Below are 12609 nucleotides of genomic sequence, written 5' to 3'. Positions count from 1 at the left end.
CTTTCTTTCCTCCCCCCACCTTCCTCTCTTCCTTCTTTCCTCCCTTCCTCCTACGTCCTTCCTTCTTTCATCCGTCATTCCTTCCTTTCCGTCCTCTTTTCCTCCATTCCTTTCCTCCCTCCTTCTTTCCTCCTCCTTCTCTCTTTCTTTCCTCCCCCCACCTTCTTCTCTTCCTTCCTTCCCTCCCTCCCTCCTCCTTTCCTTTTTTCTTTCTTTCCTTCTATCTCTGCCTTTTCTCCTTTGTCTGTCTTTCCTCCTTTTTCTTTCTTTCTTTCTTTCCTCCCTTTTCTCTCTTTTTCTTTCTTTCTTTCCTTCTATCTCTGTCTTTTCTCCTTTGTCTGTCTTCCGTTTCTTTCTTTCCTCCTTTTTCTTTCTTTCTTTCTTTCTTTCCTCCCTTTTCTTTCTTTCTTTCCTTCTATCTCTGACTTTCCTCCTTTGTCTTTCTTTCCTTCTTTTTCTTTCTCTTCTTTCTCTCCTTTTTCTATCTTTCCTTCCTCACTTTCTTTCTTTCTCTCTAGATGGATAAACATATTTAATATTTATCATTATCTTCTGGTTACACCATTTGACATTTTCATCATTCAGTCTTACTTTTTGGCCAATAATTGTATTTTTTAATTTCTCATCTTGCCGACCCTTATTCATCCCTAACCCTATATAATATTTTTCTTCCCCCCCCCCCCCCGTGCAGTGATCCAGTGTCTCATCGCTCTGGTGAACATCCCTCAGCCGGAGCATCCGCTGCGTGCCGACCTGGCGGAGGAATACACCAAAGACCGCGCCAAGTTCATGAAGAACGCCGAAGAGTTCACAAAGAAACACAGTGAAAAGCGACCTATGGACTGACACCTCACTGACACTCGCTGCGGCTTTGTTGGCCTCCTTTCTGTTTCCTGTTCGACGAGCCTGAACCCCCCAATACCCCCCTCAAATCTCTGTTCTTACCCCCCAAACTGCACAGAGACCCCCCCCCACCCAACCCAACCCCCTTGCCCCCCCCCTCCTGTTCTTACTACATTGTTTTAGCACTCTCCTACCAACACTCCTTTTTTTAATAGAGGCTTTTTTTTGTTCTGTTTCACTTTGCCAAAAAAAAAAAAAAAAGAGAAAAAAAGAAAGGGAGGGGAAAAAATGAAAAGAAAAAAAAGAAAAGCAGGACCTTTTTTTTTTTTTTTTTTTTTGGTGAATAGGCAGATTCTTGCCTCTTAGGTCGGTGTCACCTTATTATTATTATTTTTTTGTTTCCCGGTTGTTTAATGACTTCTTTCTACTGATTTCTTTTTAGAAAAAAATAAGAAAAAATGTCAAGAGGTGGCATCCTGGAGCAAAAAAAAAAAAATGTTTAGAAATATATTTAAAAAAAATTCAAAAAAATAGAAGAAGAAGAAGAAGAAGTGCTGTTCTGCTTACTTTAAATGTTGAATGTTATCTCAGATTAATCATTCGCTTATATGCAGACCTGTTTACAGATTATAAAGATGTGTATATATATCTGTTTGTCTCCTTCCTTTTTTTTTTAATTTTCCTTTTTTTTTTCTTTTCTTTTCATCCCCCCCATCCCCTCCCCTCCCCTCCCCTCCCCGCCCTTCCTCCTCCTTTTCTTTACAATACACTGTTCTCTGTTTGTTACTGACGCCGAAATAATCCAGATGTTAACAGAAACCGCATAAAAAAAAGAAAAGAAAAGAAAAGAAATGTGTTAAATGCAGCAACTTCCTTTTTTATGAAATGTTTTAGTTTTTTTTTTTTTTTTTACATGTTTGCAGCAATTAGTCCCTTTTATTATAATTATAATTATAATTAAAAGAAAATAACCCTTCCATCTCTGTTGGCCTCCCAGGATAAAGTGCATATAGTCACAGTGAGCTTTTATTTTGAAAATCCAATGTTTTTTATTTAACTTTACTGCTGCTGCTCGTCTGGATGTCAGACTCAGCTCTACAAGCAACTCACTGTTAGTTTTTCTTTTTTTTTTTTTTTTTTTCCTGTTATCAAATTCTTATTTTCTTGTTAATGTTAATTTATCTCTTCTCTTAAAACCCGTTCAAGCACACGATGTTCACACAGTTGTCCGGTTCTCTGCAGAATAATAAAAGAAACATTTGATGACATGCAGCAGCAGCAGCACTCTCCTTCTGCTCTCACCAGCTCCGCTTTGTCTTTCGTCTTTTATTTAACGGCTTTAACCCTCCTGTTGTCCTCGAGGAAGGGAGGGAAGGGAGGAAGGAATAAGGAAGGAAGGAACTAAGGAAGGAAATGAGGGAGGAAAGGAAAGAAGGAAGGGAGACTGCAGGCAGAGGACAGGAGCTGCTTTACCTTAGCGTCCTCCGAGGTCAAATTGACCCCCTCTGTTTTGTCTGTTCCTTCTTTCTTTCCTTCCTTCCTTCCTACCTCCCTCCCTCCCTTCCTTCTTTCCCTCCCTCCCTTTCTTCCTTCTTTCCCTTCCCTTCCTTCCTTCCATCTTTCCCTCCCTTCTTTCCCTCCCTTCCTCCCTTCTTTCTTTCCCTTCCTTCCTTCTTTCCCTCCCTCCCTTCCTCCTTTCCTTCCTTCTTTCCCTCCCTCCCTTTCTTCCTTCCCTCCCTCCCTCCCTCCCTCCCTTCCATCCTTCTTTCCCTCCCTTCCTTCCTTCTTTCCCTCCCTCCCTCCCTCCCTTCTTTCCCTCCCTTCCTTCCTTCTTTCCCTCCCTCCCTCCCTTCCTTCTTTCCTTCTTTCCCTCCCTCCCTCCCTTCTTTCCCTCCCTCCCTCCCTTCCTTCCTTCTTTCCCTCCCTTCCTCCTTTCCTTCCTTCTTTCCCTCCCTCCCTTTCTTCCTTCCCTCCCTCCCTCCCTCCCTCCCTTCCGTCCTTCTTTCCCTCCCTCCCTCCCTCCCTCCCTTCCTTCCTTCTTTCCCTCCCTCCCCTCCTTCCTTCCTTCCTTCCTTCCCTCCCTACCTCCCTCCCTTCCTTCCTTCTTTCCCTCCCTTCTTTCCCTCCCTTCCTTCCTCCCTTCCTTCCTTCCTTCCTCCCTCCCTTCCTTCCTTCTTTCCCTCCCTTCCTCCCTTCCTTCCTTCTTTCCCTCCCTTCCTTCCTTCTTTCCCTCCCTTCCTTCCTTCTTTCCCTCCCTCCTTTCCTTTCTTCTTTCCCTCCCTCCTTTCCTTTCTTCCTTCCTTCCCTCCCTCACTCCCTTCCTTCTTTCCCTCCCTCCCTCCCTCCCTTCCTTCCTTCCTCCCTCCCTCCCTAACTATTTCAATTAGGGGAGACTGGGGACAGTTGCAACACTTTTTAAATAAATACTGTTTTTGACTGATACCATGAGGGTATCAGTCAAGCTAGGTAAGTTTGGATTCACTCAGACAGAAGGTCAGGAGTCAGGACAGTATGACAAAAATACAGCTCATGAAAAAAAAGCTACTTTCATACCTCCAAAACAACTTTTCTTGATAAAAGAAGCAGGACCAGATGCTCAACATGGCCTCTCTTCTTCTTCGTCTTCTTTGTGGGCAGAGTAGAGGGTCGAACTGAGCATGTGCAGTGAGTGACATCACTCCAGCTTCTGATTGGAGAAATAAATGACTTGTTGCAACCGTCCCTGGTCTCCCCTACTTATCCCCTAACTTATTACATGTGGTGACTTCTAACCAATGTGTTCAGCTGTTAGGGAAGGAAGGAAGGAAGGAAGGAAGGAAGGAAGGAAGGAAGGAAATACAAATGGAAGAAAAAGAAGGAAGAGAAGACAGGAAGGTAGGGAGGAAGGAAGGAAGAGAAGACAGGAAGTAAAGATGGAAGGAAGAAAGGACAAATGAAAGGAAGAGAGGAAAAGAAGTCGGAGAAGGAAGAGAAGATGGAAGGAAGAAAGGACATTTGATGGAAGGAAGGAAAGAAAAGAAGACAGGAAGGAAAGATGGAAGGAAGGGAGGAAAAGAAGGAAGAGAAGACAGGAAGTAAAGATGGAAGGAAGAAAGGGAGGATGGAAGGACGGAAGGAAGGAAAGATGGAAGGAAGAACGGACAAATGAAAGGGAAGGAGGAGAAGGAAGAGAAGATGAAGGAAGGAAGGAAGGAAGAGAAGACAGGAAGAAAAGATGGAAGGGAGGAAAAGAAGGAGAAGATGGAAGGAAGAAAGAAAGGAAGGAAAGATGGAAGGAAGAAAGGACAAATGAAAGGGAGGGAGGAAAAGAAGGAGAAGGAAGAAAGAAAGGAAGGAAAAGAAGACAGGAAGTAAAGATGGAAGGAAGAAAGGGAGGAAAGAAGGAAGAAAAGACAGGAAGGAAAGATGGAAGGAAGAAAGGACAAATGAAAGGAAGGGAGGAGAAGGAAGAGAAGACAAGAACAAAAGATGGAAGGATGAAAGGGAGGAAGGAAGGAAAAGAAGGAAGACAAGATGGAAGAAAGGAAGGACATTTGAAGGAAGGGAGGGAGGAAAAAAGGAAGAGAAGACAGGAAGGAAAGAAGGAAGACAGAAAGGGAGGAAGGAAAGTGGGCCGGATTGGACTCCTCGGCGGACTGGTTCTGGCCCATGGGCCTCATATTTGACCCTACTGTATTCCCCCCCCCACACACACACACACACACACACACACACACAGACACACACACACAATGAAGTGACTAATATAATATAATATAATAAAAAGAGAGAGAGAGAAAGAAAGGAAGAGAGAGTGGGCTAGTTAAATACAGTTGGCTTTATTTGAAGTCAGTCAGGGTTACAGTGAAGACCTTAACTTGAGGTAGAAATCTCCCCTAACTGCAGATTTATGCCTAAGTACAGTTTTATTATTTAAACTACTCTAAAAGATGTGAAATCCTTGTAAGAGGCATAAATATAAAACAACCTCCTCCTCCTCCTCCTCCCTCCATCTCTCCCTCCTCCTCCGTGTAGCAGGTGGACGGACATCATCTCAGTTCAGGAAGGAAGCACCGAGCAGAGAGCCGTCTTTCCTCCTACTGACGCTCGTTTAGTGACGAGCGTGGTGTTCATTTCTTAAACTGGGCGATGGGAGCGGGGACTTTGACGTCCTGGCCCTTCTCCAGCCTCTTCTCACACTCGATCAGGTAGTTGACACCGTCGACCAGCAGCTGGACCAGCTCCACCTGAGAGCACACACACATAATATAAGAATCAGCTCCACCTGAGAGCACACACATATAATATAAGACTACCTCCACCTGAGAGCACACACACATAATATCAGAACTAGCTCCACCAGAGAGCACACACACATAATATAAGACTAGCTCCACCAGAGAGCACACACACATAATATAAGAACTAGCTCCACCTGAGAGCACACACACATATAATATATGAGAACCAGCTCCACCTGAGAGCACACACACATAATATAAGACTAGCTCCACCAGAGAGCACACACACATAATATAAGACTAGCTCCACCAGAGAGCATACACACATAATATATAAGAACTAGCTCCACCTGAGAGCACACACACATAATATAAGACTACCTCCACCTGAGAGCACACACATAATATAAGACTACCTCCACCTGAGAGCACACACACATAATATAAGACTAGCTCCACCAGAGAGCATACACACATAATATAAGAACTAGCTCCACCTGAGAGCACACACACATAATATAAGACTAGCTCCACCAGAGAGCACACACATAAAATATAAGAATCAGCTCCACCTGAGAGCACACACACATAACATAAGACTAGCTCCACCTGAGAGCACACACATATAATATAAGAGTAGCTCCACCTGAGAGCACACACACATAATATAATAATCAGCTCCACCAGAGAGCACACACACATAATATAAGACTAGCTCCACCAGAGAGCACACACACATAATATAAGAACTAGCTCCACCTGAGAGCACACACACATAATATAAGACTAGCTCCACCAGAGAGCACACACACAAAATATGAGAACTAGCTCCACCAGAGAGCACACACACAAAATATGAGAACTAGCTCCACCAGAGAGCACACACATAATATGAAGTTCACTACATGTTGGTCTATAGCAGGGGGTTTAAACTCGTTTTAGGAAGGAAGGAAGGACAGATGGAAGGAAGGACAGAAGGGAGGAGGGAAGTAAGAAAGGAAGGAAGGAAGGAAGGAAGAGAAGAGAGGAAGGAGAGTGGGCCAGATCGAACCCCTCGGTGGGCCGGTTCTGACCCACGAGCCTCATGTTTAACCCCCCTGCTCTACTATTGAACAGTTTAATGTTCACCTCAGATTTTCCCAGACGGTCGTTGTTGGAGATGTCGAAGGTGTCTCCGACAGCAGCTGTGTCGACTCCGCCGGTTCCTCTCTTCTGCAGACGCAGGTTGTCCAAGATTTTATTGAAACGAGAATCCTGCAAGATCATTTTAATAAGTTAGTAAATTAAAATAAAATACAGTTTATTTCCCAACAGGAGAAAGATTAAAGGTACAAAGAGGTTAAACAGTACTGGGAGACTCTAGAAATATATATATATGTGTGTGTGTGTGTGTGTGTGTGTGTGTGTGTGTGTGTGTGTGTGTGTGTGTCTGATATATCTCTGTTGTTGTCCAGAAACTATTAAAAACACATCAGTGAGTCACACCGCTGCTGCACTGTTCATCACGAGGAACACACACACACACACACACACACACACACACACACACACACACACACACACACACACACACACACACACCGTCCTGCTGCTAGAAATACTCACTAAAGCACCAAATTTGGATTCATACGCCGCTGAAAATAGTCCCTAATAAAAGCCCCGTCACTACCTGTTTGAGTAATGTCTGTTTAAAAGCTACAGAGATATTCCAGGAAATGATTTAACCTGTTTAAATATATCTGTATCCTTTTGTCTTCCTGTATAAGAAACATTTGATAAGAACTTTTAGAAAACTAATGAGAATAAAAGGAGGTTAAAAGATAAAAGTTTATATCAATGCAGCTTTGAAAAGTTTTGGTCTTTTCATGAGATTTAATGACAATAACAAAATAATGATTAGCCTTAATCTCTATAATAATTCACAATAAAACCTCAACAATCACTATTTAAAGGTCCAGGTGAACATTTTATACAATATGAAGAATGGACACACTCATTTTGTACATTTTAATATATAGAAATGTGTACCAGCTGCACAAAAGTTAAATAAAAGCATTTTATTTCCATTTTTGTACACTGTGATGGACTCACACACACACACACACACACATACACACACACAGTCGGATGGACACACACACAGTCAGATGGACACACACACACACACACACACACACACACACACACACACACACATAATTAATACCAGACTTCATTAAACTGCCTAGAAAAATGGAAATGTTACAACTGGATCTGTGTGTGTGTGTGTGTGTGTGTGTGTGTGTGTGTGTGTGTGTGTGTGTGTGCGTGTGTGTTACCTTGCTGAGTTTTGGCAGGCGGACATGAACGCCCGCTCTGAGTCCAGTTCCCAGGTTAGAGGGACATGTGAGGACGTAACCCAGACGCTCGTTCCACATGAACTCCCAGCCTCTCTCCTGGATCAGGTGCTCCACCTACGGAACACGATGATGTCATACATGACATATATGTTAGAGGACGGAACACGATGATGTCATACATGACATATATGTTAGAGGATGGAACACAATGATGTCATACATGACACATATGATAGATATGTCAACCTTCCTGTCGTCCTCCCGGGTCAAATTGACCCCGCTGTTGTGACTGTTCCTTCTTTCCTTCCTTCCTTTCCTTCCCTTCCTCTTTCTTTCCTCCCCCTACCTTCCTCCCTTCCTTCTTTCCTCTGTCCTTCTTTCCTCCCTCCATCTTTTCCTTTCTCCCTCTTTTCCTTCCTTCTTCCTCCCTTCCTCCTTTCCTTCCTTCTTCCTCCCTTTCTTCATCCTTTCCTTCCTTCCTCCCTCCCTTCCTTCCTTCCTTCTTTTCTTCCTTCTTTCCTCCCTTTCTTCCTTCATTCTGTCCTTCTTTCCTCCGTCCTCCTTTCCTTCCTTGCTTCTTTCCTTTCTCCTTTCCTCCCTTCCTTCCTTCCTTCTTTCCTTCCTCCTTTCCTCCATCCCTTCCTTCCTTCCTCCCTCCTTTCCTTCCTTGCTCCTTTCCTTCCTTCCTCCCTTGTAATTGTCTCTGTTATTAATCAGACTAACTCCGCCGTACCTGTTTGAGTCCTCTGCAGAATCTCTCAAACACTCTCTTCATGTTGCCTCCCTTCTCCATGGAGATGACTCTGGTGTGGTCCTCCTCATTAATCCAGATCAGGAAGGTCTTCTCATTGTTGTGCCTGAGGAGAGAGACGGCTAAAGATAATAAATAAAGAGCTCTCCAGGTTAAAAAAAACAACACTTGCTTTCATTACCGGAGATGAGTCACGGCCACCAAGGACCTGATTTTTGTAGACACTTTGATATTCATGCTGCAGGTCTGTGCAGATTTAATTTGTGCAACAGTGATCTGAGGGACTCATGCATCCTCAAAAGACCACATAGATAAAAAAATAAATATATATATATGAGTGTCTAGAAGTATTTTTTCCACCAACTTACGTCAAAAGCAGAGCACACATGCAATAACTGAAATATGTGGAGATTAACCCTTTATATACTGTTCATATTCTGACTCATAATTAGTCTTCACACTCATAAATTCTACCATCAGTCATTAATAAATGTTTGATTAATCCTTCTGTGAAATAAAGGCATTCACAATCACTGTTTTATAGATGTTATTTAAATGTTTAAATGCTGATTTTGGATTTTTTTGTCCATTTATATAAATATAAATGAGTATCAGCTGCTTAAAAATGTAAAATATGATGTATTTAATTTCCATTTTTGTATACTGTGGGTTATAATAGGAAAAATCAAGCTAAGAAATATATATTTAAGTGACATACCATTGATCATATTACAGCCAAACCAAACCAATCAAGTTACAATAAGAAAAACGTCACATTAACCCTTTACATACTGTTCATAATCTGACTCATAATTAAGTCTCTACACTAATTCACAGTCATCAGTCATTAATAAATGTTTAATTAATCCTTAATGAAGTGTATTCTATTTATTTACCACTACTTTATTATCAAAGAGAGCATGTTTGAATACTGATTTTTGAATTTTAGGTCAAATTTGGACATCTGGATTAGACAAAAAAGTTTAGCAGCTGCCCAGCAATAAAAAAAATCTAATATTTTATTGACATTTTTGTATATTCAGGGTCACATTAGGAAAAGTCCTCTTAGAAGAAAATGTCTATATGTTGTTTTTACAGCTCCTGAATGTTAAAAATGGGTCAAATTTGACCCCTAAACAGTATGTAAGGGTTTAAAAATGACAATGGTCACAGAGCAGACTCATGCAGGAGGGCTGAATCGACCGTACCAGATGCCCCTGGCGTCAGGCCAGTCTCTGGCCATAAAGGCACATGTCAGCAGTGGAGACACTGGCTTGTCAAACAGGAAGTGGTCCTACAGGTAAAAGGAGGGAGACACAGATTGAAGAAGAAGAAGAGGAGCAGAAGGACGTAGGGCTGGGCAATTAATCGAAAAATAATCTAAACCGACATTTAGAAACTCTAATCGACTTAATCTTGCTCATGTCAATTAATGGTGGTGTTCACTGTTGCCATGACAGCAAAGGTTGCATATCTTTAAAGGAATGTGAACCCAAACCATGATCTTTAGACATTAACCACTGCGTTACACCTTAACTCTCCTCAAGGGAGGAAGGAAGGAAGGAAAGAAGAAGGGAAGGAAGAAGGGAAGGAAGGAAGGGAGGAAGGGAAGAAGGAAGGAAAGGAGGGAGGCAGGGAAGGGAGGAAAGGAAAGGAAAGGAAGGAAGGAAGGAAGGGAGGGAGGAAGGAGGGAGGGAGGAAAGGAAGAAGGGAGGGAGGGAGGGAGGGAGGGAGGAAGGAAGCAAAGGAAGGAAGGAAGGGAGGAAGGAAAAGAAGGGAGGGAGAAAGGAAAGGAGGAAAGGAGGAAGGAAGGAAAGAAGGACATAGGAAAGAAGGCAGGGAGGAAGAAGGAAGGAAGGAAAGGAGGGAGGAACAAAGGAAGGAAAGGAGGGAGAGAGGAAGCGAGGGAAGGAAAGAAGGAACATATAAATATATAATAGTTCATCAAGGGTGGAGATAATCGTTCATTAATCATAATCGAGGTTAAAAGGTCACTTAATGGTGATTTAGATTTTTGCCATAATTGCCCAGCCCCTAAGTACGTTTCTATAAACTCTACATGACTACGACGGAGAGGAGAACAGAAAGACGCTCAGGGAGGATTTCACACATCGAGACACAATAACTGGAAAAGGAGTGTGGGTCTAATATCAGTGGGATGGGATTTCACTGAGGACTGAGTCGGCCTTACCAGATCCCTCTGGAATCAGGCCAGTCTCGGGCCATGAAGGCCGAGGTGAGCAGTGGAGACACGGGCTTGTCAAACAGGAAGTGATCCTGATGTGTGATGCAGCGTGAACGAGTCGGAGCAGAATAAAAGTTAATAAAAGTGAAGCTACGTTATCTATCTTCTGGGGAAAGTGGAGGATGTGCATGTACAGTAGTTGGCTAGCTATGTTTATAGGTAAGCCCTTAGAACAGGGATGTCAAACATGCGGCCCGTGGGCCAGAACCGGCCCGCTGAGGGGTCCAAAGCTGAGGATTCATCACATTTCCAGGTGGTGATTAACTCACATCAATGAGCTGCTGCTGCTCCTTGTCCGTCATGCTCTCCAGGCTGTAGTAATGTCCGGCCAGGTCTCCCTTCAGGCCGGCGAGGGCGTTGACAACGACCCTCTCCACCTCACGACGCTCAGCCCTAGAACAGGCTGGGGGGAGGCTCAGCCCGCGGATGCTACGGCCGGTACGGACACGGGACGACAGGACGTAATGGTCATCAAACACAGCGTTGGTAACCTGGAGGTGGAGGAGAGAGAAGATGGGGCAAGAAGGAAAAGAAATGCTGTTTTATACATGTAGGTAGGTAGGTATTAAAGACTGTGTAAAGTGAATTCAGACATTTTCTTCTAAACACATTAAATAGGTCATAAATGTATTTCTAAAAAAGGTAAAAAAGCATTTCAACCATTTAGATTTGAATTGTGGAGCTAGGCTTCACAAACTGTGTTTCAAGATTTCTGTGTTCAGGATTTAGTGATTAGCATAAACCCGCCCCTGCTGCTGTAGAGGTATAAATACATTCAGCTCACACTACTACTACTACAGTCTACAGTTAGCCAGTTAGCTGAGTTAGCCGCCAAGCTAGCAGCTGAGATAGTAGCAGAAAGCTCTCAGACGTAGCGTCCATGTTTCTGGTAGAGGTGGTGACTTTGATTGACCGGTGACACTTGGTAGGGGGCGGGGCTTCAGCGGACTCGGCGGCCACGCCCACAGTGTTTGGGAGCAGAGAAAGAGGCTGATTTTTACACAACTTTGAAGCCTAATTTCATATATTTGGCAATTTTTTTAATCATTCAAATTTGGCAGGGTGGTTAACAACACACTTTTCTGTGGTATGTCAAACTCAGAACACATATTTATTCTTAAAAGTAGAAAAGTGCACTAAGACATGTTTAAAATGGAGACAGCAGCAGGGACAAAGCTGTTCCTATGACGTGTGGTCTTAGACCTTGGGACTTTGAGTCTCCGTCCAGACAGCAAAGGCTGGAACTCATATGATAGCGGATGGAAGTCATCACTTAAAATGCAGCTGGCTATCCGCTGTAACTGTCTGGTGTACAGTGATTCTAGGCCCAGCTGTGGCTTCCCGATCAGCCGACCTGACTTGTTTAAGTGAGTTTCTTTCTTTCAGGTGCAAGTTTCCAAACCATGACACAAGACAAAAAGATAAAACTGACTCAATAAAGGCATGATAAAAAAAAGTATCATCATGGTTTTATCAATGTGGAAACATGCAGGAGTATAGTGGAGTGATGGGGGTGTTACCTTGGAGGCGTCCAGGTCAGTTGGGTGCTTCATGGTCTTGGGGTCGTAGCCGCCGTGCCTGTCTTTGATGACGGGGTCAAAGAGATCGGCAAACACCTGGAAAGGAGGAAGGGAACATTTAGTCAATGTAGGAGACTGAAAAAAATGAAAAGTCTGACACAAACTACAGGTGGAGGTGTCAAATTCATCTTCATTCAAGGGCCACATACAGCCCAATTTGATCTGATGTGGACCAGATTATTAAAAGAAGGAAGGAAGGAAGGAAGGAAGGAAGGAAGGAAGGAAGGGAGGGAGGGAGGGAGGGAGGAAGGAAGGAAAGACAGGAAGGAAGGAAAGAAGGATGGAAAGACAGGAAGGAAAGATGGAAGAAAGGGAAGAAAGACAGATGTAAGGAAGGAAGAGAAGACAAGAAGCAAGGAAGGAAGGAAAAGAAGACAAGAAGAAAAGATGGAAGAAAGGGAAGAAAGACAGATGGATGGATAGGAAGGAAGGAAGGAAAAAAGAAGGAAGGACGGAAGGAAGGAAGGAAAAAGAGACAGGAAGGAAAGATCTAAGAAAGGGAAGAAGGACAGAAGGAAGGAAGGAAGGAAGGAAGGAAGGAAGGAAGGAAGGACGGACAGAACGAAGGAAGGAAGGAAGGAAGGAAGGAAGGAAGGAAGGAAGGATGATGGACAGATGGAAGGAAGGAAGG

General features: G+C 43.3%; 2 protein-coding genes across 2 annotated transcripts in view; one reads left to right on the top strand and one right to left on the bottom strand.

Moving 5' to 3' along the window:
* LOC128379897 (ubiquitin-conjugating enzyme E2 L3-like) overlaps positions 1-847 on the top strand; it is a 9193-nt gene extending 8346 nt beyond the window's left edge. Inside the window, exon 3 of the mRNA XM_053339536.1 lies at positions 692-847. Coding sequence (XP_053195511.1) covers positions 692-846 — 155 coding nt within the window. The 3' untranslated portion in view covers position 847. The remainder of the gene's footprint in view (positions 1-691) is intronic.
* Positions 848-4838: 3991 nt separating this feature from the next.
* Positions 4839-12609, bottom strand: part of LOC128380708 (creatine kinase S-type, mitochondrial-like) — an 11097-nt gene continuing 3326 nt past the window's right edge. Inside the window, exons 3-9 of the mRNA XM_053340579.1 lie at positions 11919-12014; positions 10668-10889; positions 9362-9447; positions 8136-8259; positions 7382-7516; positions 6192-6317; positions 4839-5069 (exon numbers count right to left, since the gene is read on the bottom strand). Coding sequence (XP_053196554.1) covers positions 4953-5069; positions 6192-6317; positions 7382-7516; positions 8136-8259; positions 9362-9447; positions 10668-10889; positions 11919-12014 — 906 coding nt within the window. The 3' untranslated portion in view covers positions 4839-4952. The remainder of the gene's footprint in view (positions 5070-6191; positions 6318-7381; positions 7517-8135; positions 8260-9361; positions 9448-10667; positions 10890-11918; positions 12015-12609) is intronic.

This window comes from Scomber japonicus, chromosome 19 (genome assembly GCF_027409825.1).
Source record: "Scomber japonicus isolate fScoJap1 chromosome 19, fScoJap1.pri, whole genome shotgun sequence".
NCBI classification, from domain to species: Eukaryota; Metazoa; Chordata; class Actinopteri; order Scombriformes; family Scombridae; genus Scomber; species Scomber japonicus.
This window is presented reverse-complemented; position numbering and strand designations above follow the sequence as displayed.